At 35.8% G+C, this 25,903-nt stretch overlaps 1 protein-coding gene across 9 annotated transcripts in view; it reads left to right on the forward strand.

The window, feature by feature from the left end:
- Positions 1–24,741, forward strand: part of INTS6 (integrator complex subunit 6) — a 94,208-nt gene extending 69,467 nt beyond the window's left edge. For 4 of the 9 annotated variants that reach the window (XM_036454535.2, XM_036454537.2, XM_036454539.2 and 1 more), the window contains 11 exons: positions 1,443–1,595; positions 2,053–2,185; positions 3,683–3,777; positions 5,321–5,431; positions 6,655–6,870; positions 9,032–9,158; positions 10,530–10,672; positions 10,870–11,101; positions 17,018–17,392; positions 18,789–18,882; positions 20,701–23,821. In XM_036454535.2, coding sequence (XP_036310428.1) covers positions 1,443–1,595; positions 2,053–2,185; positions 3,683–3,777; positions 5,321–5,431; positions 6,655–6,870; positions 9,032–9,158; positions 10,530–10,672; positions 10,870–11,101; positions 17,018–17,392; positions 18,789–18,882; positions 20,701–20,794 — 1,773 coding nt within the window. In that variant the 3' untranslated portion in view covers positions 20,795–23,821. Of the gene's footprint in view, positions 1–1,442; positions 1,596–2,052; positions 2,186–3,682; positions 3,778–5,320; positions 5,432–6,654; positions 6,871–9,031; positions 9,159–10,529; positions 10,673–10,869; positions 11,102–17,017; positions 17,393–18,788; positions 18,883–20,700; positions 23,822–24,124 lie in introns of those variants that run through there. The other 5 variants (XM_045588643.1, XM_036454538.2, XM_036454540.2 and 2 more) reach the window with 5 other exon arrangements.
- Positions 24,742–25,903: the final 1,162 nt, after the last annotated feature.

Raw genomic sequence — 25,903 nt, forward strand, 5'->3', positions numbered from 1 at the left:
AATATATATTTTATATTTTAAAAGTTAATATGCAAATTAGCTGGGACGCCGTAACAGTCACAACCAGTTCAAGAAGAGGTTGCTCGCAGATGGGCAGGAGGGGACTGCTTGCACTGGATGGCATAGCCCCAGAGCGAAGAGGCAGGGGGCCATGCCCAGGCTGCCACCTCTGGGAGACAGTGTCGCAGCACGCCTGCCTCTGCATGTGAGCTACAGAGGAAACACCTTTTCTACAGCTCATTGGCCAAGCTCCCTGTATGACACTCGCAGCATTTTTGATAACTTGGGTAATAAGAATCCAAGAAGGTGCTCTAGGGTTTTTCCACCTCACTCCTGGGGGAAAACACAAAGTTCCACTGCTGGAGGGGCTAAGAAATGTCATATCCTGCCCTTCTGATCAAGGGCATGTACCTAGGTTGCAGGCTCCTCCTTGGCCGGGCCCATGTCAGGGCTCATGCAGGAGGCAACCAATCAAAGTGTCCCTCTCACACTGATGTTTCTCTCTGTCTTTCCTTCTCTCTTCCATGTTCTCTAAAAATCAATGGTAAAATATCCTCAGGTGAGGGATAAAAAAAAAAGAGAGAGAAAGAAATGTCATATCCTATGAAAGAGACATCTTGAAAATGCCTAAAGAAAGTTGTCATTTTTTTGTGGTGAAGGGACTGGAGTCCCTGTTGATGAAAACACCTTGGCGACTGACAGTGGCAGCAGCAGTGGGATGATGGGAGTGACGCCTTCCCCTGATGAGCCTGCAGAGGGTGGCTAGACTGCAGTTTAGGCCTGCTCCCCACCTAAGCTGTCAATAGGACATCCCCTGAGGGCTCCCAGACTGTGAGAGAGGGCAGGCTGGGCTGATGCATGCCCCCCCCCCCCATCCAATGCACCAATTTTGTGCACCGGGCTCTAGTAAATACATGTGTGTGTGTGTGTGTATGTATGTATATATGTATATATGTATGTATATATGTATATATGTATGTGTGTATGTATATTTTGTCCTAACTTAATTGTATATTCAAAAATTTGAAGGTATATGATCAGTTTGGAAAACACTACTCTATACAAGTAATTTTGAATTTCTACAAGTGAGGACTTAAAATGGAAGGTTTCTGTATCTTCCTTGTTTCTTCCTTGGACATAAAACACAATGAGTACTTATTCCAAAATTTTACATTGTAAACCTAAAAAGATTTCCATTTTATGTAGATTTTGAAGTGTTTTATGTTTTTCTTTTGAATATTATATAATTTAAGCTTTGCATTTTTAAGTATTTTTTTTTTCATCTATAGTATTTTAAACTATGACTAATAAATTCTATAGTTTAGTAATTTAAACTCTGACTAATAAAACTTAGGAAGTAAGTGATTTTGGTAGTGAGTGATACTGAAAATGAGTTTCTTTCTGGTGTTTTATGTAAATAGTAATAAGATTTTCTTCTCTAGCCACCGCGTACATCTCATCCTGTAGTGAAGTTTTCCTGTACAGATTGTGAACCAATGGTTATTGACAAATTGCCTTTTGACAAATATGAGTTGGAACCTTCACCACTGACTCAATTTATCCTGGAAAGGAAATCTCCTCAAACTTGTTGGCAGGTGAGCTGAACAATTTAAGTTAAATGTTTCTTAAAAAGTTAAATATAATCAATAGTTTATATAAACATTCTGTAAAGGTTTTAATCTTCATAAAAATATGAAGTTTTGCCTTGGCAAGTGTGGCTCATTTGGTTGTAACAGTCATCACCAAAAGGTTGAGTTCGATCCTGGTCAGGGCACATAAGCAGGTTTCAGGTTCAGTCCCAATCAGGGCACATGTGGGAGGCAATCAATCGATGTCTGTCTGTCTGTCTGTCTCTCTCTTTCTCTCTCTCCCCCCCTCTCTATCTCTCTTCCCCTCTCTCCCTCCTCCTCTTTCTCTCTCCCTCTCTTTCTCCCTCTCCCTCTCCCTCTCCCTCTCTCCCTCTTTACCTCTCCCTTCCTCTCAAATTCAGTAAAAATGTATCTTCATGTAAGGATTAAAAAGTAATAAGTTTTAACCACTCCTTTTTAACAGGTATATGTGAGCAATAGTGCAAAATATAGTGAACTTGGTCATCCCTTTGGTTACTTGAAAGCCAGTACAGCACTGAACTGTGTCAACTTATTTGTGATGCCTTACAATTACCCAGTTCTCCTCCCCCTTTTAGGTAAGTCATTCTTGTCACATTCTCTGTGGCTTAGCATACATAGGAATGTTCTCTGAGTTTTTTATCTGCTAAAAATTAATGAAAGTGTCTTTAAAATTTTAAATCTGTCAAAGGTTGTTTTATTATATGTTTGTGGTAAATTGAAAGGCAGTGTCAAATCACCTTTGAGTCAACAACTTATGAAGGTATTATATTTTAAATTTCTAAATTAAATATTCTAGCCCTGGCCAGGTGGCTCAGTTGGTTGTAGCCTTGTTCTGTAGACCAAAAGGTTGTGTGTTTGATTCCCAGTCAGGACACATACCCAGGTTCTAGGGTTCAATGCCTGGTTGGCTCATATAGAAGGCAACTGATCATTGTTTCTCTCTCTTGCTGTCTCTCGCTAAAATCAATAAACATGTCCTTGGGTGAGGATTTAAAAAAAAAAAAAAATTCTAATTCTTTAAGTTAGATTAAATATGAATTTAAGTTAGATTGCTTACATAGTTAGAATTAGTAATGTAGGCTTTATATTTGGTAAATAAGACATTTTGTGAAGCATAGTCATAAAATCTAAGTGTATTTTCTTGTAAGAATTTATCTTAATTTTCACTTGGCAGATATTTTTATTTTTTAAAAAGAATTTAACTTGCTCCAAAATCCTAATATATAAAAATCCAGGAGTCATTATGACTGAAACAACCCGATGGACGACCAAATGTGGGGTGACCAGGCCAGCAGGGAGGACAGTGAGGGACAACCAAACCACTGAACAGCAGGCTGTGCGGGGCAGTGAGGGATGACTGAACCACTGAACAGGCTGCGTGGTGTGGCAGTGAGGGGCGACCAGGCCGGTGGGAAGGGGGGCAGTTGGGGGCGACCAGACCTGCAAGGGAGTGGGGGCGGGGGGGCAGTTAGGGGCAACCAGGCTGGCAGGCAGGTGAGCAGTTAGGAACCAGCAGTCCAGGATTGAGATCAGGCCTAAACCGGCAGTTGGGCATCCTCGAGGGGTCTCGGGTTGGAGAGGGTGCAGACTGGGCTGAGGAGACTCCTTCATGCATGACTTTTGTGCACTGATCCTCTAGTAATATGATAAAAACCTAAAGTTAATTTATGGGGATCATCTGTCTATAATTTTTGAGGTGTACTCTTGGAGAAAACTAATTTTCCTTTATGAAATTATTCAGATTTTGTAGTCAAAGTATTAGTAGGTATATTTTATAGAAAACACTTTGTTTCTTTTCTCAAATCTGTTTCATGTCTAGGTTTATATAGGGTAGAGTTTTTCCTTATCTGTTTCCTGATTCCTCCTTGATGTAATTCTATACCATAATTGGCATTTTTTTAATTTTTAAAATGTTATTACTAATTGAAAATTCCAGAACCAAAAATTTTACCACTTTTATTTTATTAAAAGCTTATATCTCATTTTACTCTTCCTCTTTTAAATAAGAAAACAGACTAAGTTGACCTGGTTTTCATCTAGTAATAATAATTTATTTACATTATACATTTTAGATGACTTGTTTAAAGTACATAAAGCAAAACCAACGTTGAAATGGAGACAGTCATTCGAAAGTTATTTGAAGACAATGCCTCCTTACTATCTTGGGGTAAGAATATTATTGTTAAAAATAGAACTTGTTATAAAGTTTTATATTATGCTTATACTTTATTGCATTACAAAGTTCTATTTAATGTTGTTATAGATTAAATGTCATAAAAATTGTGTTTACAAATGACCAATATAAATATAGTGGAAAAGAAATATTTCATGACTTGCAAGATGATGATGATGATGATGATGATCATGAATATTACAATGCTTACACTGTGTCTGGTACTATCCTAAGCACTTTATAGGTATTAATCTTATTTAATTTATATAGTAATCTTCTGAGGTAGGAATGATCATTGTTCCTGATTCACAGATGAGGAAACTAAGGCACTAAAATATTAAGTAAGTTGTCTAAGGCTACATTGCAAATATATGGGGCACTAGAATTCAATCCCAGGCAGTGTGGCTTTAGAATTTAGGTTTTTAATCTCAATTGTTGTACTATGTTTTCTAATTGCCATTTCAGAATTATTTCTAAGGGTACAAAATTCTTTTTGTTTCATTAGTTTCTAAATCTTCAAAAATATGTTTTTAGGTTAAGATAAGTATATATTCTCAAAGAACCATTTATTTTTAGAACTATAAATTTTGTAATTACTTAAAACCTAGTATTAATGTATATATTATTAAGTATACTTTATTTTATGAAAAGTAACTTTTTTAGACCATACTTCTGCTTTTAATTCAGGAGTATTATAGCATTTGACTATAACTGATCTTTGTAAATGGTTTCTCATAAGAACATTAATTTCTTTAACTTTAAAAATAATATTTTATAGTTTTAAGTGATAAGTTTATGAGTGTCTAGCACATAATGCCTGCCTAGTAAGAGAGTGAAAAGAAGAAACACTTTGAATATCAAATGTTACATATGTTGACTCATTTACATTTCATAGCAACCCAAAGATTTAGCCAAAACTACGTGGATATTAAATATCAGAACTGGGATTTGATTCTAGTTGTACACAAAGGCTTATACACTTTCTAATATGTCAGCGAATTATCCTTTTTCTCACTGTATTCCATTCAAATATACTAGACACTCCTGTTAGTGATATTTTTCATTGTACAAAGTGGTTTTCAATTGGTCTCCCGTTACAATTAAGTATTATTTCATTATATCATATCCATAGTAAATATTACACTGTTTTTTCCTCCTCATTTTCCCTTCAGAGCTTCTTTCTGTGTGTTGTGTTTTTGGTGTTTTTTTTCAGCCTAGCTAATGCAAGTTCTACCAAATCTACTTCTACAGTGTCTCCTGCCATTTCTTTCAAATTTACTATCTCCAGGGATACTAAGAAGTTCAGGATTTCACCTTTTCTCATCCTGGGTGTTATTGTTATAGTCTCTAATGCCTTTTTACTAGTATTTCAAACTGCCGTTCATACCACTGACAAACATTTTACTGAAATACAAATATGTTGTTACTCTTATTGAAGAAAAGGAGAAATTTGGGGGGCAGAAAATTTCAAAACTGACATAACACATCTAGCCTTAAATTTCTGACTAGTGATGGTGGTTGTTTTTTTTGCCTATAGCCTCTGAGGAAAGCTGTTAGAATGATGGGAGCACCTAACCTCATAGCAGACAGTATGGAATATGGACTAAGTTACAGTGTCATTTCATACCTCAAAAAATTGAGTCAACAGGTAATGTTAAAAAATAGAACCATTACATATTTTGAATCGTTTTTAAGATGGTTAGCAGACCAGATATTAGTTCTTGATAGTTCTAAAAGAATTTCATTAGATTACTATATACATTTTAAAATCACATATATCATATATACATTATTCTGTCTTAAGAACATTGTATGCTATGATTTGAAATGTTAATTTCAAATAATAATTCCTAGTTTATGAAATGGCTTCCTAGATTTTCTCTATGTGAATAGTCTTCGTTTTGAGAAATTTATGTTAGAAAATTGTTTTTCTTGGATAAAATATCAGTTTCTTTTGTTTTGTGCTTTAAAACCTATTGTGTTTCTTTTTTTCTTCAAAATGGTAGTTTATTTTGAAATGTTTGTAAGAGACATTGAATTTTGTTATTTGGGGCATAAGTCACATTAATAGATACTGTGGTAGTTCAGCAATAGAGTTTAACTGACTGCCAAGTTATTACTATCATATAAAATACAACATTTTCCCAGTACTTCTGCCATCTCTCCTTTAACTGCTACCAGTAATTGAAATGCAGGTTGTAAAGTGTCAAAATACTGGTATTTGCTTTCCAGTGAAAAATTACCTCATCATTTGCTGTATGTATGAACATTTGTTATATGTTAATGCCTTTAAATAAATATTGGTGCAATTATTTTTTTTCTAATTTTAAATCACCTCTGAATTAGAAATACATATTTTCAATTAGGACTGCTTTACATTTCATGGTTTAAGTATAGTAGGTATTAATAAATACAATTAGCCCAGCTAATGTGGCTCCATAGATTAAGCATAGTCCTGTGCATCTTGAATTCACCAGTTCGATTCCCAGTCAGGACACATTTGCTGGTTACGGGCTTTGTCCTTGGTAGGGGGCATGCAGGAGGCAACTGATGGATGTTTCTCTCTCTCTCTCATCAGTGTTTCGATCTTTCTTCCTCTCAAAAAAATGAATGAAAACATTTTTTTAAAATTAGATAAGTTTTGTTTGTTCATCCTGCTCCAAAAGGTTATAATAATGATTTAAAATCATAAGACATTGTTTAAACTATGTTTAACAAGTACTTGACATAAAGTATGTCACTTGGGATTTCAATTTCTTATATACTTTTTAAATATGTAAATGTTTAGTTTATAGAAGATTAAAACTATAATATTTAATTTACCAATTTATATTATATCAAAATAATTCTTGATTGTTTTTTTTACCATAGGCCAAAATAGAATCTGATCGAGTCATTGGATCTGTAGGCAAAAAAGTAGTACAGGAAACTGGAATTAAAGTTCGAAGCCGATCACATGGATTATCAATGGCCTATAGGAAAGATTTTCAACAACTCCTCCAGGGAATTTCAGAGGATGTTCCTCATAGACTGCTGGACCTGAACATGAAAGAATACACTGGGTTCCAAGTTGCTTTGCTCAATAAGGTAATAATTGCATGAATTTAGTACTGCTCTAGTTATATTCTGTTACATTATTGAATATAGATAAAATTTCCTGTTAACTGAAACTGTTTGTCCAAATTTTCAGAAGTACTTTCTATGATTCTGCAGAATAATGATCAGTATACTTTGATTGAATAATTGAATTTTAGAATTAAAACAGACAGCCCTGGCTGGTCTCAATTGGTTGGGCATCTTCCTGTCCACTGAAAGATTGCCAGTTTGATTCCTGGTCAGGCACGTGCATGGGTTGTGGTCTCAACCGCCCCCCTACATCTCCACCCCCTGAGGAGAGCATGCAGGAGGCAGTCAATTGATGTTGCACTCTCACATTGATTTTTCTCTCTCTCTCCCTTCTCCCTTACTCTCTCTAAAAATTAGTAACTATTCTTTTAAAAAATATATTTTTTATTGATTTTTTACAGAGATAAAGGGAGGGGAATAGAGAGTTAGAAACATCGGTGAGAGAGAAACATCGATCAGCTGCCTGCTGCACATCCCCTACTGGGGATATGCCTGCAACCAAGGTACATGCCTTGACCAGAATCGCACCTGGGACCCCTCATTCTATAGGCCAACGCTTTATCCACTGAGCCAAACCGGCCAGGGCAATAACTATTGTTTAAAAAAAACAAAAACAAAAAAAAATGCTGTCCATGATGAGTGAATGAATGTATTGACAAAAAGTAAACCAACCCGTTTATTTAATAAGTTAGTAAACAGAGGCTTAGAGATTGCTTAAAGTTATATAGCTAATGGTAGAGTCACTACAATTTGTTACTTAGGACCTTGGGTGCATAGTGTGATCCTAAAATGCTTTATGAATACTTGTTAAAAAAAAAAAAAAAAAACTGATTCTAAAATTCATATGAAGTGTAAAGGTAGTAGAATAGCTAAAACAATTTTGGAAACAAATAAAGTTGCACTATTTAATTTTAAAAATTATTGTGAAGCTACAGCAGTTTGTGTTGTTGGCATAAGGACAAACATATAGATAAATGGAACAGAATTTGGTCTAGAAGTTGTAGGCCCTCACACAAATAGTCAATTTTTAACATGGTGCCAAATAATTCAGTAAGTGAGAATACAATCCTTTCAACAATAACACTAGAAAAATTGGATATCCATCTATAATAATAAAAGCGGAATATGCTAATTAAACCGGATGTCCTTCTGGAGACCTTCCAGATGGCATATCCATATAGTGAAATACTACTTTACTTTGATAAAAAGGAATAGACTACTGATACATGAACAACATGGATGAATCAAAAAAGCATCATGCTAAGTGAAAGAAACCAGATGGAAAATTTTAGATATTGCAAAATTCTATTTATAAAATGAAATGTACAGAGACAGAAAGCAGATAACTTGTTGCCTGGGGCTAATAATAGGGATTGACTATTATGGGCACAAAGAACTTTCTGAAACAATGGAAATATTCTAAAATTAGATTGCGGTAATTATTTCAAAACTATAAATTTACTAATACTCATCGAACTGTATACTTAAATAGGTAGTTTTATAGTATGTACATTATACATAAAAGCATAAGATAAAATCTTAGAAGTCTTTAAAATTTGGGTGTTTAGCCGAAACCGGTTTGGCTCAGTGGATAGAGCGGATAGAGCTTTGGGCTGAGGGCTGAAGGGTCCCAGGTTTGATTCTGGTCAAGGGCATGTACCTTGGTTGCGGGCATATCCCCAGTAGGGGGTGTGCAGGAATCAGCTGATCGATGATTCTCTCTCATCGATGTTTCTAACTCTCTATCCCTCTCTCTTCCTTTTCTGTGAAAAATCAATAAAATATATTTTTAAAAAATGACAACCACCAATACAGCATAGCTATCTGGTGTGAATGAATAAAAATTAAAAAATAAAAATTGGGGTGTTTACTTCTAATCAGAAAGTATAATAAAATCTTGAGTTGGATATAAATTTGAGATGATTTGGTTGAGCTCACTTCCAAAATTTTATCTTTTGGTTCCCAAAACAATACTTTTAAGATTGCATCACAATTCTATTCTGTTTTTTAAGGTAATTAGTTAACTTATATATATTAATTTCAAACCTATATGCAAGGTAGAGATTTTAGTCTCTTAATTCTATATTTATAAATAACTTTTGTCTTTGAATATTTTCAATAGGATTTAAAGCCACAGACATTTAGAAATGCGTATGACATTCCTAGACGGAATCTTTTGGATCACTTAACAAGAATGAGATTTAATCTTATGAAGAGCACCCGAAGATTTCTTAAAGGACAGGATGAAGGTTAGATCATTATTTTAATATTGGTATTTTTCTCTTAATATTAAAACACAGTTGAGTAACATTGTAACTCTTAAAGAATTCTTGCACAATTCTCATTGTAAATTCAAACAAATTAAGTAAAAAGTCATTCCTGATTCTTACATTTCTTTCTGTCTTCACTATAGAATTTGCCCCAAATTCTGTTCCCCAGATATAACCACCTTTGTTACAGCTTAGTTTCCTTTCTTGATTTTTCGTCCATTCACACATGCAGACACATATACAAACTGAGTTATTTTATTATGATACTAGTAGCCCTGTGCATGAATTTGTGCGCCAGTAGCTTGCCAGTAGCTCTCCCCGCCCCCCCTTATAGTTTGCTGTCCTGTCCCCTCCTGTAGATCTCCATCGGCCGCTTGTAGCCAGTAGCTTCTGCCCTCCTATAGCTCTGCACACTGCCCCGCCCTCCTGGAGCTCGCTCTGCCCTCCCCACCTCCCCTTCACACTCCTCCCATAGCTTGCTGGCCTGCCCCTTCCTATAGCTCTCTGCCACCCGCTTGTAGTTCACTGCCCCACCATTTGCATATTACATCTTTATTATATAAGATACCAGTATCTGATGACTTAACTCTGGGTGGCTAATAATTGTCAAATTCTAATATTTCCTTCAGCCATATGCATGGCACTTGCATATCAAGTCAGATGAAAATTCTAATATTTCCTTCAACCATATGCATGACACTGGCATGTCAAAGTCAGATGAAAATTTAATCTTTTGCTATCTTTGATGTAAGCATTCTACTATATATATATATATATATATATATATATATATATATATATATATAAAAGGGTTATATATGTGATTTTTCTGTAAATTCTGCTATAATTAAATTGTGTATATTTGGAATAGAGTAGAAGAGACATTCTTTCTCATGGTAAGGTTATACATTACTGATTCTATCCACTGAAATTAGCTACAATATTTTTGTTTTGTTTTGTTTAGAAAATAAAATCAATGATTTTAAACTTCATTTTAAAAATTTCAGAGTTTTATGCCACAATATTTATAATGGCAACACATTAATTTAGGGTATGTTGTAAGAGAAGACTGCTTAAAATAACAAACACTAGGTAGCATCTATAATAATAAAAGGGTAATATGCTAAATAGACCAGATGACCTTCAGACAAAGCCGGGCCTGCAAGGGAAGCCCAGGTCCTTGGTGCCAGAGGGAAGCTGTGGCCAGCAGCCAAGGAGGAAGAACGAGGAAGGCCTACTCTTATATGAATTTCGTGCATCAGCCTCTAGTTCATATGTAAGAGGATACATGATAACTAGAACAGTGTTAGTAGTGTTAACTTTTGTTGTTACTTTATTTTGTTCAAAAAGATCAAGTGCACAGTGTTCCTATAGCACAAATGGGGAATTACCAGGAATATCTCAAGCAAGTACCTTCTCCACTAAGAGAACTTGATCCTGATCAGCCTCGAAGGTTACATACATTTGGCAACCCTTTTAAGCTGGATAAAAAGGTAAATTTGAAACATTTCCTTATATAATTCGTTTATGCTAAGTACTGTGAATTTAAAGTAAGCTAAAGCTATTTTTCTGATAGAGTACCTAATAAATGTAAACATAATTAAATAGAGCTGTTTTTATGGAAATTGGAATTAGTTGTGCCATTTAAAAACTGAATATAAATCCAAAGAAATTATGTATTTTATTATAGGGTATGATGATTGATGAAGCAGATGAATTTGTGGCTGGACCTCAAAATAAACATAAACGACCTGGAGAACCAAATATGCAAGGGATCCCTAAAAGACGTCGCTGTATGTCTCCACTGCTAAGAGGCAGACAACAGAATCCAGTTGTAAACAATCATATTGGAGGAAAAGGACCACCTATACCTATGACTCAAGCACAGCCAGATCTTATTAAACCCCTTCCTCTTCATAAAAGTAAGAGCTTAAAACAATGTCAATAGCAAAAACATTATATTGCTGCTTTTTGGTTCTTCAAAGAAGAGATTTTAAAATAGATTATATCGGGGGGGAAAACAAACTGATAAAGTCTAAGAGCTTCTAGAGAAGTTAATGTTTATTCTAAATTGGCATGTAATTAATTTTGTGATTCTTTTTAATTAATGAACATTTTATATTTTCATTATGCTTTATTAGTATTTAAAATCTAAAACAGTGGTTGCCAACTGGTGGTCTGTGAGTTCCGAAAGGTTGGTGATCACTAATCTAAAATATTGATTGCAAATTTTAAGTATTTTAAAATAATAGTTTTAAAGGGGTATTATCAATATCCATAGAAAGATGGTTTTCAATTTCAGTTTAATGCAGGCAATTATTAAATACCTGTGCTATTTAGGTATAGCAGTGATCAAGATAGTGATTTCTGTTTTCACTTATAATGCATGAGGAAAGGAAGTCATTGGACATTTCATTAGAAGTGTGGTGAAAGGGAAGTCAAGTATGTTGTGGACATATTTGGCCTGAGAACTTAATTTGGTGTATAGGCTTAAGGCACTTTACTAGGGAGTTGTTTAAACCAACACTTGAAGGGTGAATGGAATTAGTTAACTAAAGCTGTGCATTTGCCTGTGCTAGAGGAGTAGTCTAAGAAGAGTATTCAGTAGCCCTAATGGATTTGGCTCAGTGGATGAGCGTTGGCCTACAGACTGAAGGGTCCTGGGTTTGATTCCAGTTGCGAGCACATCCCCAGTAGGGGGTGTGCAGGAAGCAGCTGATCAATGGTCTTTTTGGTAACCCAATCATTGTTTAATAGCATGCAATTCAGCTTCTAAGTGCTTGAATTTTTTTTATTGTTTTTATTGTACTTTATTTCTAATTCTAGAAGTCCAGCGTACAAAATTGCTTGGCCCCACACACCTGTGCGCCTCGCTGTGCTGGTAGCCCTGCCCATCCACGCCAGTCTTTGGTCATTAGGGCCATGGGCTTTTTATATAGAGAGATTATGCCACTGTGGTCTGAGAAGATGGTTGATATGATTTCAATCTTCTTGAATTTGGAGATACTTTCTTGTGACCCAATATGTAGTCTTTGTAAATGTCCCATGTGCACTTGAGAAGAATGTATATTCTGTGGCATTTGGTGTGAAATGTTCTGAAGATGTCAGTTAAGTCCATCTGATCTAATGAGTCATGTAGGATTGATGTTTCTTTGCTGACTTTTTTGTTTAGATGGTGCCCCCAAACTGTCCTCTTCTGCAGGCCTGGCCGTCCCCAACTGCCCTCCTCTGATGGCCTGGTCACCCCTAACTGCCCTTTTTTTGCAGCCCTGGTCACCCCCAACTATCGTCCCCTGCTGGCCATCTTGTATCCACATGGGGGCAGCCAACTTTGATCACATGGGGACAGCCATCTTGTGGGTTGGATGTCAGTGGGGTTTTAGAGTCCCCTACTGTGATTGTATTATTGATCTCTCCTGTGATTTCTTCCAGAAATGTTTTAACGTATTTGGGTGCTCCTGCATTGGGTGCATATATGTTTATTAGGATTATATCCTCTTGTTGTTTTGGTCCTGTTAATATTATGAAGTGGCCTTCCTTATCTCTTCTTAAGGCCTTCACTTTGAGGTCTATTTTGTCAGATACAAGTATTGCTACTCCAGCTTTCTTTTCATTTCTATTTGCCTGGAAGATATATTTCCATACCTTCACTTTCAGTTTGTGTGAGTCCCTTGTTCTGAGATGGGTCTCTTGTAGACAGCACATATGTGGCTCATGTTTTCTTATCCATTCAGCCACTCGATATCTTTTGATTTGGAACATTTAGTCCGTTTATGTTTAAAGATATTATTGACTAGAGGCCTGGTGCACAAAATTCGTGCACGGAGGTGTATGTCCCTCAACCCATCCTGCATCCTCTCCAATCTGGGATCCCTCTCACAATCCAGGACTGCTGGCTCCCAACTGCTCGTCTGCCTACCTGATTGCCCCTAACCATTTCTGCCAGCCAGCCTAACCGACGCCTAACTGCTCCCCTGTCGGCCCAACTGCCCTTAACTGCCCTCCCCTGCAGGTCTGGTTCCCCCAATTGCCCTCCCCTGCAGGCCTAATCACCCCTAACTGCCCTCCTCGGCCAGCCCAGTACCCCCCAACTGCCCTTCCTTGCAGGCCCGATTGCCCCCAACTGCCCTCCTGCCGGCCTGGTCACCCTAGCTGCCCTCTCTTGCAGTCCTGATTGTCCTCTGCTGACCATCTTGTATCCACATGGGGGCAGCCAACTTTGATCAAATGGAGGCAGCCATCTTGTGTGTTGGAGTGATAGTCAATTTGCATATTACTCTTTTATTAGATAGGATATATACTTGTTTATAGTTTTCTGTGCCTTGAGTTCCTTCTTCCCTTTATATTTCTTCTTTTTATACCAGTCCCTTTAGAATTTCTTGCATTGCTGGATTGGTATTGATAAACTCCCTTAGCTCTTTTTTAAATCTATGAACCTTCTTATTTCTCCTTCAGTTTTGAATGATAGCCTTGCAGGGTATAGTATTCTTGGATTTTGTCCCTTGCTTTGTAAACTTCCTTCTTTCCTTTCTGGCCTGATGTGTTTCTGTTGAGAAATCATTTGATAATCTAATGGGAGATCCCTTGTATGTAACTTTAAGATTCTCTCTTTGTCCTGATCGTTTGCCATCATAATTAGGATGTGTCTTGGAGTGGGTCTTTTTGGGTTCATCTTGTTTTGGACTCTGTGCTTTTGTGACTTTTTTCTTCCCCAAATCAGGGAAGTTTTAACATTTTTTCAAATAGGTTTTCTAATACTTGTTCCTCTTCTTGTCGTTCTGGCCCCCCTATTATTTGTATGTTGCTTTGTTTCATGTTATCCCAAAACTCCCTTAGGCTCTCATCCTGTCTCTTAATTTTTTTCTCCAGTTGCAGTTCAGTTTGGGTATGTTTTGCTTCCCTGTCTTCTAATTGGCTAATTCAGTCCTTCACTTCTCCTAGTCTACTGTTGAAATTTTCCATAGTGTTTTTTATTGCAGCTTATCAGTCTTTATTTCTTCTTGATTCTTACATAAGTTGTTGATTTTTTTTTTAATCTATCCAGCTTACAAACTGTATGACCCTTGTTCTGAATTTTTGACATATTGCATGCCGCCTTAGCTGCTTTTCTGGTGATTCCTCCTTTTCTTTCCTGTGGGGGTTTCTTTGTCTCCCCATTTTTGCTCTTTCCAAAGGATCTAGGTGTCCAGTCATGCACAGGCTGCTTCTCAGGTGGTCACGGTAGCGGCTATTTCTCAGTTGGCAGCAGCTCCTCTAATAGGTGTTGTTTGCATGGCTGCTTGCAGCTGTGGTGGCTCCTCTAAATGGGGGCAGGTTGCGGGACTGCTGTAACTCAGAGAGGGGCAAGCTGCTCAGAGGTCATGGCGCCCTGGGCTAAAACATTGGGCTTGCCACAGGGGAGCACTCTTTGAAACTCACAGGAACTCATGCCTGGGGTGGCTGGAGTCTTGGTGACTGTGCGACCTCAGCTGAGGCAGCAGGTACCTCTTTGGGTGTCTGTAGAGTCCCGGGTGGTGTCTGAGGCACCCTGGTTGGAGGTGAGGCTGGGCTCCCCATCACAGCAGTTCTTCACTTCAAGAAGGCTCAGCCTCTGCAGTAAAGCCGGCTGCCCCAGGACTGTTTGCAACAATAGTAGAGGCTGCCTGTTTAGGCGAGCCCGGTCTTCATACCCCAAAGGTCCTGCTGGACCAAACTGTCCCTCACACACACACACACCCCAAACGTCCACACACTCCCCTTTTACTCCCTCACTTTCACACTCACTGCCACCATCTTCCTGCCTCTGTAATTGGGTCTGGAGCATTATTGACCCATTCGTGGATAGAGTCTCCTCTCTGGGTGTCTGGTTATGTGGCACGCTCTCTACCACATTGACCAAACAGGACAAAATGCCACTTGACAAGACATGACACAAAGGAAATAAAACACAAATGTACTCATGACACTGATAACCCCAATATAAGTGACCACCAGAGATTTAGGGGAGTGAAAAGAATGCAAATGATATCAAAGAGAGAAAAAAAACGATAAGAGAGAAAAGAAAAAGGGGGGAGAATATATATGTATATGGATAAAACACCACCGAACAGATAAACCAAAAATACAAATACCAAACACCCAGAAAAGAGGGTGGAGGCAGAATCGGTAGAGGCCAAGCTTATATACAGAAAGGTAAGGTTAAGGAATTAGATCAAAATGGGGAGTACCTCAATTCAGTAGAGAGGAAGTAGAAAGAGGAAGAATGTATAAGAAGAAAGAGAAAGAAAAAGGGAAATTAATTTGAAAAATAGGATAAAATAAAAAATTAAAAATAGAATGATGAAAAAATAATGTGAAAAGAAATAAAAAGTAAACAGGTAAAAAAAGAAAGAAAGAAAAATAAAGAAAAAAGATAAAATAATAATAAAAATGAAAAAGTGGAGTGTGGTTCATTTCTGCCAAGTTTTAATGCCCCATTAGGGCTGGTTTAAGATGCCACTCTTCTGAACTGTCTGCCACTTCTCAGTTTCCTGTTAGGTTGTTGAAGTTCCAAGTGGTCCACTGGTCCTCTGTTTGTGTCTATCTCCACAGCCTTGACTACCAGCAGGTGGAACCAATCTTTCCACTTAGCCTGTCTGACCACTGTCAATCTTAATCTCTCAAGCAGCTATTTCTGACAGGGCTATAGTTGGGGAGGTTGCTGGGACTGAAAGGTTGCTGATAGTGCTAATGCTTCTTGACTACAGACCACACTTTGTGTAGTAAGGAACTAGAATGATGTCCTGAGGGACATATAGGGGTGGAAGGAAGTTGTGAACTAGGTACTGGAGGTATCATTAAAGATAGTGATGAGGAGAGAGAGGATGAGCAAAGTGACACAGTTGAGCCTCAAAAGAGCAAGAATTTTAAGAAGAGTACATGGAAAAAGGATCTTGAGGTGGTACTGAGAGTTGAAAGAATCAGTCCACACTCATGGAGAGTGTTTAAGAGAAAGTTTCTATTTCAGGTCTGAAAAGGAGAGCAGTTTCTTTGCAGGAGAGCTGGTTTCAATTAGAAATGAGTTCTATAAGACATTCAGTAGAGTTTGCATATTCTGGAATAGGATTTAGGAGGGAATCAGAAGTTAAAGGGATTTTTGTAGGGATGAGTACATTTTGTACAGTAAGTGAGGGAAGTGATGAATTCAGCTGTTGTCTTAGAGGTTTAGTGAGCAATCAAGGAACTTAGAATTCAACTTACTATGGGGAGTAAGTGTAATAATCTAATGTAAATGGCAAGGTGGCAAGTTTTTAAATCTAGTTGTCTAATGAGCTGAAGCGCACTGGATTGTTCTGCATTACTCCAGTAGTGAAGACCAGATGGATGAGTATAAGAAAAGGGTGTACCGTAAAATGACCTGTTTGGTGGTATGTTCCCTGAAGACCATTGAACATGTTAAACTCCCTGTGTTTACTTAGGTCTCTAAGTGACAACAGATGTATAAGACAGCTATATGTTGAAATGAGCTAGAGCTAGAAAAGATAAGCATGACAATCTTGATCATATATATTTCCCTAAAACATTAAGCCATACTTGTTCAATAAAATTGCCATAGAAAAACAGAGAAGTAAAAGTTGAAGTTGCTTTTATTCCCCCCTCCCCCAAGGCAAAAATTGTACAGATTTTATAAATATTATGAATGTTCCACATTGAATCCACCGTATCTTTATCAAAGCTTAAGCATCACATCACATTATTTGTTAGTTTGCATCTGTGAAAATGATCAGTTGTAATTTGTTGCAATGATATTTCTTTGAGTTTTCTTTACCGTGTGCTTTGAAATTATTCCTCATAATTTCCCCTCCTCTCTTTGTTTTTAGATTCAGAAGTCAGTAATGATTCAACAATAGATGATGTGGTTGAAAACCATGTTGCTGACCAACTTACATCAGATATTACACCAAATGCTATGGATACTGAATTTTCAGCATCATCTTCTCCAGCCAATTTACTGGAACGGTCAACAAATCATACAGAGACTCTTGGTCATGATCATTTAGGAACTAATGACCTCACTGTTGGTGGATTTTTAGAAAATCATGAGGAGCCAAGAGATAAAGTACAATGCCCTGAAGAAAATATACCAGCATCTTCACTCAACAAAGGAAAGAAATTGATGCATTGCAGAAGCCACGAAAAAGTCAACACTGAACTAAAAGCACAAATAATGAAAGAGATTAGAAAGCCAGGAAGAAGTATGTATACTTAGACACAAATCTCAGATTTTTGGTGTGTTCTCAAAAAACAAACAAAAAAAACCTAAAAGCTTATATGTGATTCTAGATCAATCTTGAATAGTATATAAGCTACTAGAGGTCTACTATATGGATTCGTGTGCTGATGGGGTCCATCAGCCTAGCCTGTGCCCTCTTGCAATCCAGGACCCCTCAGGAGATGTTGGACTGCTGGTTCAGCTCTATCCCAATAGGCCAGGCCAAGGGACCCCACCAAAGATCTTATATGCATACTAGAGACCTGGTGCACAAATCCATTCATCAGGCCTCCAGTATGCATATAAGATCTTTGATTAATCTCTTCCTGCCCTTCCCATCTCCCCCTTTCTTCTGAGATTCATCATTCATCAGTCTGTTCCATGTTTACAGGCCTGTATGCTGAGCATTTGCCCACTGGTGGTCAGTGTGCATCATAGCTACCAATCAAACGCTGCTTAGGTTTATATATTTATATAGATATGTGGGATTTGACTCTTTGTTCAGCTGACAAAAACTGACAAATATCCGCTTGCTATATCCAAAGTACTATGATAAGTAGAAGGGACTGAGAACATAGGAAGAGAACTCAGATAAATTACGTATAGTTCCTACCATGACAGAAACTCATAGTCTTAATATTCTCCTAGCTAGCAACTGAAATTTTAATGTAGCAGCAAACCCAAAAAGATGTTAGGAATATTAAATGACTTTATATCTCTAAAGTTCTTGGCATAGTGCCCACCACTGTGTTTTAAGATTTAAATTATTATGGTGACCAGGGATGTGTTTAGGTTAAAAAAAACAAAACAAAACAAAACAAAACTAGTTATGAAAGCTATCTATTATATGAAAACAAAAGAACTTTGTGGGATAAAGTATCAGTATCAACTGGTATTCTTTCAGAAGATGTTGACAGATCACTTGTTATGATGGTCCAGAAATGGTTAAGACTCAGTCCTTGCCATTTAGGATCTTATACTCCTTAGCAGAGTTTTGTGTGGAAACTTGAAACTGAAATAGCCACTCTTAATCTGTTTTATTGTTTTTCCTCCTTTTATCCCCAGTACCCAATCCCCTTTCCCCATGGTGGCTATAGTTTAGAATTTTCATTATAAGGTGGATTTTTGTTAAGCCACTTGAATCTTACTTTTCAATGGCAACACCAAAAAGCTATTAATTCACTCTTCTAAGATCTGGTACTTTAATGAGAACTTTTACTAAAAAAGCAGTGTTTGGCAAGTTAAAGTCTTCAATGAGCAGTGAAAATTTTATGTAGAATATCTTTTGTTTTGTCTTAGAATATCTTGTACACTGCAATAGAAAAATATTAAATATGAATGCAAATGAAAACCACTTAATTTTTCTCTTTTCTTTTAAGAATATGAAAGAATCTTCACTTTACTGAAGCACGTACAAGGCAGTTTACAAACGAGACTAATATTTTTACAAAATGTCATTAAAGAAGCATCAAGGTAAATAATCTATAGAACATTATAAGAAGTATTTTGACAGTATCTATTGTGCTATTCATGTATGTGACACACACACACATAAGCACTTCTCTCTTTTATAATTTATTGAAAGTTCACTTAAAAACAGCCACACAAAAATTCTTTAGACTTGAATCTTTTCTTCTTACGAAGTACAGATACTTGCATAATTCTTCTTTCCCACTCTGTGGCTTTTGGTGTCTGTATATTTTAATAGCCTCTAATTTTTCTCCTTTGTATATTTGGACTACTATTAATATTAATCATTGATTAGTAATAACTTCAAAAGGCAATATAATATTTTAATGCAGCTTATTTACATGGGGGAAAACTTGTAATTAAGGGGACCAGAGTAGGACAAATGGGCCTGATTGCTTCAGTAGCCCAGGATTATTATGAACTTTAGTACAAGGAATGTGAATCAAGATTTTAAATGATAACTCCATAGTGCAGTTAACTGTAAAGCATAGTTTTATAAATTTAGTGAATATAAAAATTTGTTTTATTTTTCCTTTAAGATTTTTAGTATTTTAAGAAAACAGTTTATCTTATCTGACCTTCCCAATATACCCATTTTTTAATTAGTCCCTCAGTTTCTTCCATGCTACACTCAAAGTTGGTTTTGGATTGAGCAGTTAATTCTGTGTGTGCATGTGTTTGTGTGTGAGAGAAAGAGAGAGGCTATGGCATAGGCTACTTTGAAGGTGCAAGATAAGGCGATAACTTCTCACATTATTTGTTTTGAGTATTTAACCTATTCTGCTCTTTACATTGTATTCTGTCATCTTGGACATCATCATGGATTTAGCTATATTCCTGGTGCCTGCACTTTTACTTCTGCCACCTTTTAGAATTTTCAACCAGTGTGCCTCAAGAAGTTAAAAACTTCTGCAATACCTGACTAGTCAGGGGCATTGACCTCTTTTCCCTTACATTGTCAAATTAAAAAATGACAACAGCCATCACAACAATAATCAGTTTAAATGAATGAAAATTATATCTATTTTTTGGTCAGATTGGCAAAAATGTGTTTTTTAGTGTGCTGCAGATTAATTATTTAGTTTATATGTGCCGTGAGATGAAAAGGTTGAAAATTGCTGTTTTGGAGAGTTATATAATTTTATAGTAGTTACAAGTAGAGAAGAAGTGAGTATAATGTTTTGGGATATCTGAAAAGCATCAGCAGTATTATTGCTTATGTAGACAAATGCAGTTTCAGTGTACTATATTACTGAAACAAAATTTTTAGTTGCAGTTTGAACTTGAACTGTTCATTATATTCTATACTAAAGATGTCTAATTATCCTTGATTTGCTAGCTTTCAAATTATAACAGAACACTGAGGCTTTTAAGTGCTACTACCCAGCTTTCATTTCATCTAACATTTTGTGAAGGATTATATTCATACTTTGTTCACATTCCTTTTAACATTCAGCTTTCAAAGAACATAAGAAGCTATTGGAATCATTACTTTGGGAGTCCTAATTTTGCTGCAATATTAATAATCCTGTATATATTAGGTTTTACCTTTTTCTGTTTTATCGTAGAAGGAATAACCTCTTTCCCGTTGTACTTAGGCCTGGATTGTTTGTTTTTAGGAACAAAAATACAGTACTGATAAAAATAATTTTCTAGTCTTCCAGGAGATTTTATATATCATAAAGTTGATTTTTAATTTTATTTCACTTTGAAAAATCTGCCCAAGGCAGCTTCTCTGTTTTAAGAAAAACTTTATACTGATATATAACTTATTCATTAAAAAGGAATTGAGAGTGCTGTTGTTGTTTTTTTTATATACAGGTTTAAAAAACGAATGCTAATAGAACAACTGGAGAATTTCTTGGATGAAATTCATCGAAGAGCCAATCAGATCAACCATATTAATAGCAATTAAAAGAAAACAGAATGTGGCCACTTATTTCACTATATCTTCTCCAAATACAAAGTAAATACAAGACTGTTGTGATTTTGCATTCATTTTTTTGACATGCATTGTTGGCTATTTGAAATACTAAGAGCAAGTCTACAGAATCTTTCTCATCATTTTACAGTGACCTTTTCATTTTGGTTTATTTTTGTAATGTGAAAAGTATCATTCTAAAAAACATTTTTATTTAACAAACTAAAAATATTCCTTCAAATCTCTTGCTTGTCATTGACTCTTGCGTGTCAATTTCCCTCAGGTTCTATTTTCTTAAACCAACCTTTAAAATTGTCACCTCTGTTAAGGTTGAACTTTGCCAAAAAAATAAATAAAAAAGAAGTTACTTTGTAATTTTTGGGGAAAAAAGCACATACATTAAAACTAGGTAATGTTTTGTATATACAGTTATTTTGGATATATTATTGTAAGTTGTACAAATGTATTTTGAAGAATATTTAAGAAAAGCACTTTTGTTATTCCATCAATAAATGCTCTATTTTACTCTTGTGTGGTTTAGGAAATAATCACATTTAAAGAAATCATTTAAAACTATCTTAAGATAATGGAATTTTAAAAGCTTTGCTTTTTAGCATTGAAAAAATACACCACTTGAAGTTCATATTTGTTAAACGTAACTGTAATTACTTGGTACATAATCTGCATTGTCTTTTTTCTATATGTTCTTAGCTGTTTTGGGTCATGCCAAAGTACTCCCATTTCTGCCCAGAGAATGGAATCAACAATATCTATAGCAGATAGGCAGATACTTTAAAAGCTGTTTAAAAAGCAGATACCTTTGGACATTATTGGTTTCCTTAGTTCCCTTCAATGCCTTTTCCTTTCTCACTAGGATTGTGGATGGCTCAGAGTTGAAACTGTTAGGGAGTTGTAAGTTTGGGGCACATCACATACTCTGAAATATCTAGCTGTTAACAGCTTGATTCCATGCTTACAAAAGTCCCATAACAAATTGGGAGTTCAAGGGGATCTCTTTGTTCTTCTCTGCTATTCTCACACATAAACTCTTAATTTTTTTTTTTTTTGAAGCTAAATGAAAAGGAAACATATTATGATGACTTGGCTCATTTTGCATTACCCCCGTTTACCTGGGACAAGGAAAAACAAACACTATTCATTGTCAACCTTCAGTAAAGTGGTCTCGTATCCTTACTGAGGACACGACCATATGACCTGACTCAACATTCATATATCACTGCTGTGCCTTGTAGTGCTTTGGGATAGTCAGTAGAAAAAGGAGGTTAAAATGCATTTAGATTAAGTGGGTGAAATAAATTTATAAAAAATTATAGTAAAATTAAAGTATTTTTAGGTTCATAACATTTGAAAATTACATACCCTTTTTACACTTTAGTAGAACAGTTTTTACATTTCAATGGTATAGGGTAATGAAACTAACTTTTTATGAAGAAAAGCATAGATGAAAGTGAAGAACATGTTTGAGATCTGTTAATTTTTTTAGTCTAGGGGATTTGAAACTCTCCCAATACTGAAGATAAACCTTGTCAAGAAAAAGAAGCATGTATAATGCTATATAGTATTTTCATATGCAATTCTTTAAACCTTTTTAACCTCTACTAACTTTAAGTAAAGCACGATGTCATTTAATAGATGGAATTGTTAGGTAATTCTGTATGATCACACTGGTAAATTCAGCAAGAGTTACACAAAATCCAGAATATATTGTCTGATCTTAAATTATATATATGTTTATATTCTGAGATTAATGGAAGGGATTACGTACAAGTCATTCAGATAAAAGTTCATGCTTAAGAATTCTTAAGAAAGGGATTCAGTTTATGCCAATGTTTAGTGTCCTTAAAAAATTTTTGATTTTCATTTCAAAGGTTGCTTATGAACTACTAATCCTTTAGACTCTTGACCTTTCATCTGTTGTTGGGGGGATGAATACTAGAAAGAGTTGTAAAGCAGCAGTTTGTTCAATCTCTTTTTATCAATCTCTGCCACAATACTCTACATCCTCATCCGAAAATCTAGTCACAAGGTTTGAAATCCATTGAAATTCAAGCTTAATACCCCACCTCTATCAAGTTTTCTGCATTTTATGAAATGGCTTATATTTCAATTAGTGAAATACTGTAGGATTCTTATAAGCAAAGAAGATGACTAGGCTGGACAAATTATATTTTTCAATAGTTAAATCTTGAGAGTAAGAGGTTTTCTTAATGGTCCAATTTGTCAATTGATGAATAATTATTTGCCCTTATTAGTAAGATTGATCAACTTGGTATACTGAAGGCTAGAGTCATTTTTATCTCTTCAATACCCCTGTCATCAGAAGAGTGTCCATCCACTTGTGTGATGTGGGTAAGTATCTCAGAGAAAGAGAGGTAAATTAATTCACAGGGACTATAGATGTGTGGCACATTATGTCACTGGTTTTGGATTAGCCTTATGTTTTCATTCTCTGTTTACTAAGGCAATTCTACAAACTCCTATCATCAAAATGGTGGTGTGTCCTTTACTTCTTCGAAGATTTTATGGTCATTTTTATGCAGTTAAATTCCAAGAAAAAATTGTCATCAACTTTTATTGACTATCAGCTTTTGACATTGACTTTTCTGTTCGAATTTAGTCTCCTGTCTGTCTTTATTGAGGGAATAGAAGCTGTCATCTTTCATTTTTGACATGTATCCTTTCTAAGAGAGGGCTCTCTGTTGCCTGTTCTGTGTGGTAACGTGACATTTTCATCTAATATGTATGGCATTGGGATGATTACTAACAGGACATATCTGTTGATGGACCATTTCTCCCCAAATAGTCCCAAAATGATCATTTTCATTTTGTCACAAAATTGTTCCTTTGATTTCTAGCACAAGTTGCAGCAAATGATTCTCAGATAAAATGATGTTGACAATATTTCCTTAATTGTGTAAAGCCTATGCCTAATTTTCGTGATTCTAACTTTTGACTTTTCTTTCCATAAATAAAAATAATGCCTGATGTTTAGATAAAGTAGATCCACTTTTGCTTGATTTTATTAGTCTTCTTCGATACTATTTCTTTTTAACACATTTACACTTGCCAACAACTCTTTACTGAGAATCTCTTTTCCTTCCTAGGCTGATAAATAATTGCCATAAGAGGAGGAGGAACATTAAGAGGAATAATTAGAATATTTTGTTCAGTGTTGGTGACACTTAAGGACCTCTGGGCTTGTTTTTATGTGCTGTACTATAATTATTTGCCTGTACTATACCACTTAAAAAAAATTAAGGTATAGGGATTAAAATTACAAAGGCAAACATTTGTTTTTTTCAGCAAACTTAAGAACAACAGAAAGACTAGAAATCTAGTATAGGCATTTAGTAACTAGACCATTAGGGTTGCTGAGAGTCAGAGGACTTCTTGGATACTATAGTGGTCTGAAGGAACTGTCTTTTTACCCTGCAATGACAATGAACTGGGCAACAACTAGAAAAAGTCAAAACTTATCGTTTATTTTACTTTCATGATTTTTCTACGTCTCCCCAGAAGTAGAAATCAGAATATTTAAAAGGTACATCAACTACAAATGAGCTTGAGAGAGAATGGTGAAAAGCTACAGAGATTATTAGTTTCCTATTTAGTTATGAAATGTTCTCCTTTCTTGGGATGTACAGCACCATGGAAACTAGCTAGAGGGAATGCTTGTTAGGCTACTGTGGATAAATGAGCCCTTGTTGCTAAAGAGAGGCTGATAAGTAATTTATCTGAATTCTAACAAAAAACACTAATACTGTGTTGTGCTCTCAGGTAAAAGATGTATAGTCAATCTGCTTTAAAAAGTAGGAATCAGACCTTTTTGGTTAACAATAGCACTGCAGGAAAGATAATAGAAGAACCCCATTAAAAGTGGACATCTGTATTACTTTCAATAATAAAGAAAAACAGAAGAACCCCATTGCATTTTCTATTCATTTGAAGGAAGTTACTATTAAAATTGGATATGAAGTCCCTTGATTTTGAAGAAAAAGCATCCTAAGTTTTCATTTTGATTAGGATGGGGTGAAATTGGGGAAATTAAACCCTTTTTTTATTTTTTATTTTTCCAGAATGACTATTCCTTGTGGGGATGATGGTACAAATCTTTAAAATGGGTATCTTTTTTTTTTTTTTTCCAAAAACTTCTCTGTTAACATGTTTTTTAACTGCTGTACCACGCCTGCACTTGGGGTTTTCAGGAGGAAACAAGTGTGAAGATTGAACTGGCTAAGTATATAATAGATACAGGCAGCAGTGGGGCTATGTGGACAGCTCAGTTCCCCTTACAAACACACCTGTGGCTGCAGACGCCTTGGTGCCTTTCTCTGAAACCTCAATCTTGGCTTTGTGGATCACTTCAAAAACACGAAAGCCATCTTGGCCTAACCATAGGGGATAAAGATGTGAATTGCTTATTGTATTTTTTATGCGTTTGTTTTAGAGATTTGAGCACATTTTTTAAGCGTGCACTGTACTTAACAGTCATGTTGCTTACTGTATAGCTAGGGAAAGCTTGTCAGAAAATTCTTAAGGTGCAATATTTTATGCAACTTTCAAACATCAAAGTTAATAAATCATATAAAAATCCCAAATTAATATTCAGAGTTGTGCCCCATTTTTCAATAGTTATTTTAAAGTTTCTAGTTTATATTTACATCTCTATCAGCCAATATTTCTAAAACTGTGGTGATAGGAGAATTACCAGAATATGTGTTGAAGTGCAGATTCTGGAGTCCAGAAATCTGCATTTTTGTCAAGCTTCTGAGATGATTTCCCTGGAATGCCTTCCTGGATGGACTGCATTTTAAGAGACATTTTTAAATGGCAGATTTTACTATAGGCTTTAAAAGGCATAATTCAGTGAATTGAAAATGTGTCTGATGCTACAGGAGTGCATTCTGTATACTGAGCTATATATCAGCTATGCAATTAACTTGCCTCATGGACTGGAATCTGCAAAGAAAATGAGAGGTTAGACTATCATAGTTGTGTGCTAATAGTTTCAAAGATAAGCCTAGCAAATAGGAATATGATTGGTTAGGGAAATTAACAGATTTTTATAATTTAACCATTAAT

This window comes from Pipistrellus kuhlii, unplaced genomic scaffold (assembly GCF_014108245.1).
Source record: "Pipistrellus kuhlii isolate mPipKuh1 unplaced genomic scaffold, mPipKuh1.p scaffold_m20_p_3, whole genome shotgun sequence".
Lineage (NCBI taxonomy): Eukaryota > Metazoa > Chordata > Mammalia > Chiroptera > Vespertilionidae > Pipistrellus > Pipistrellus kuhlii.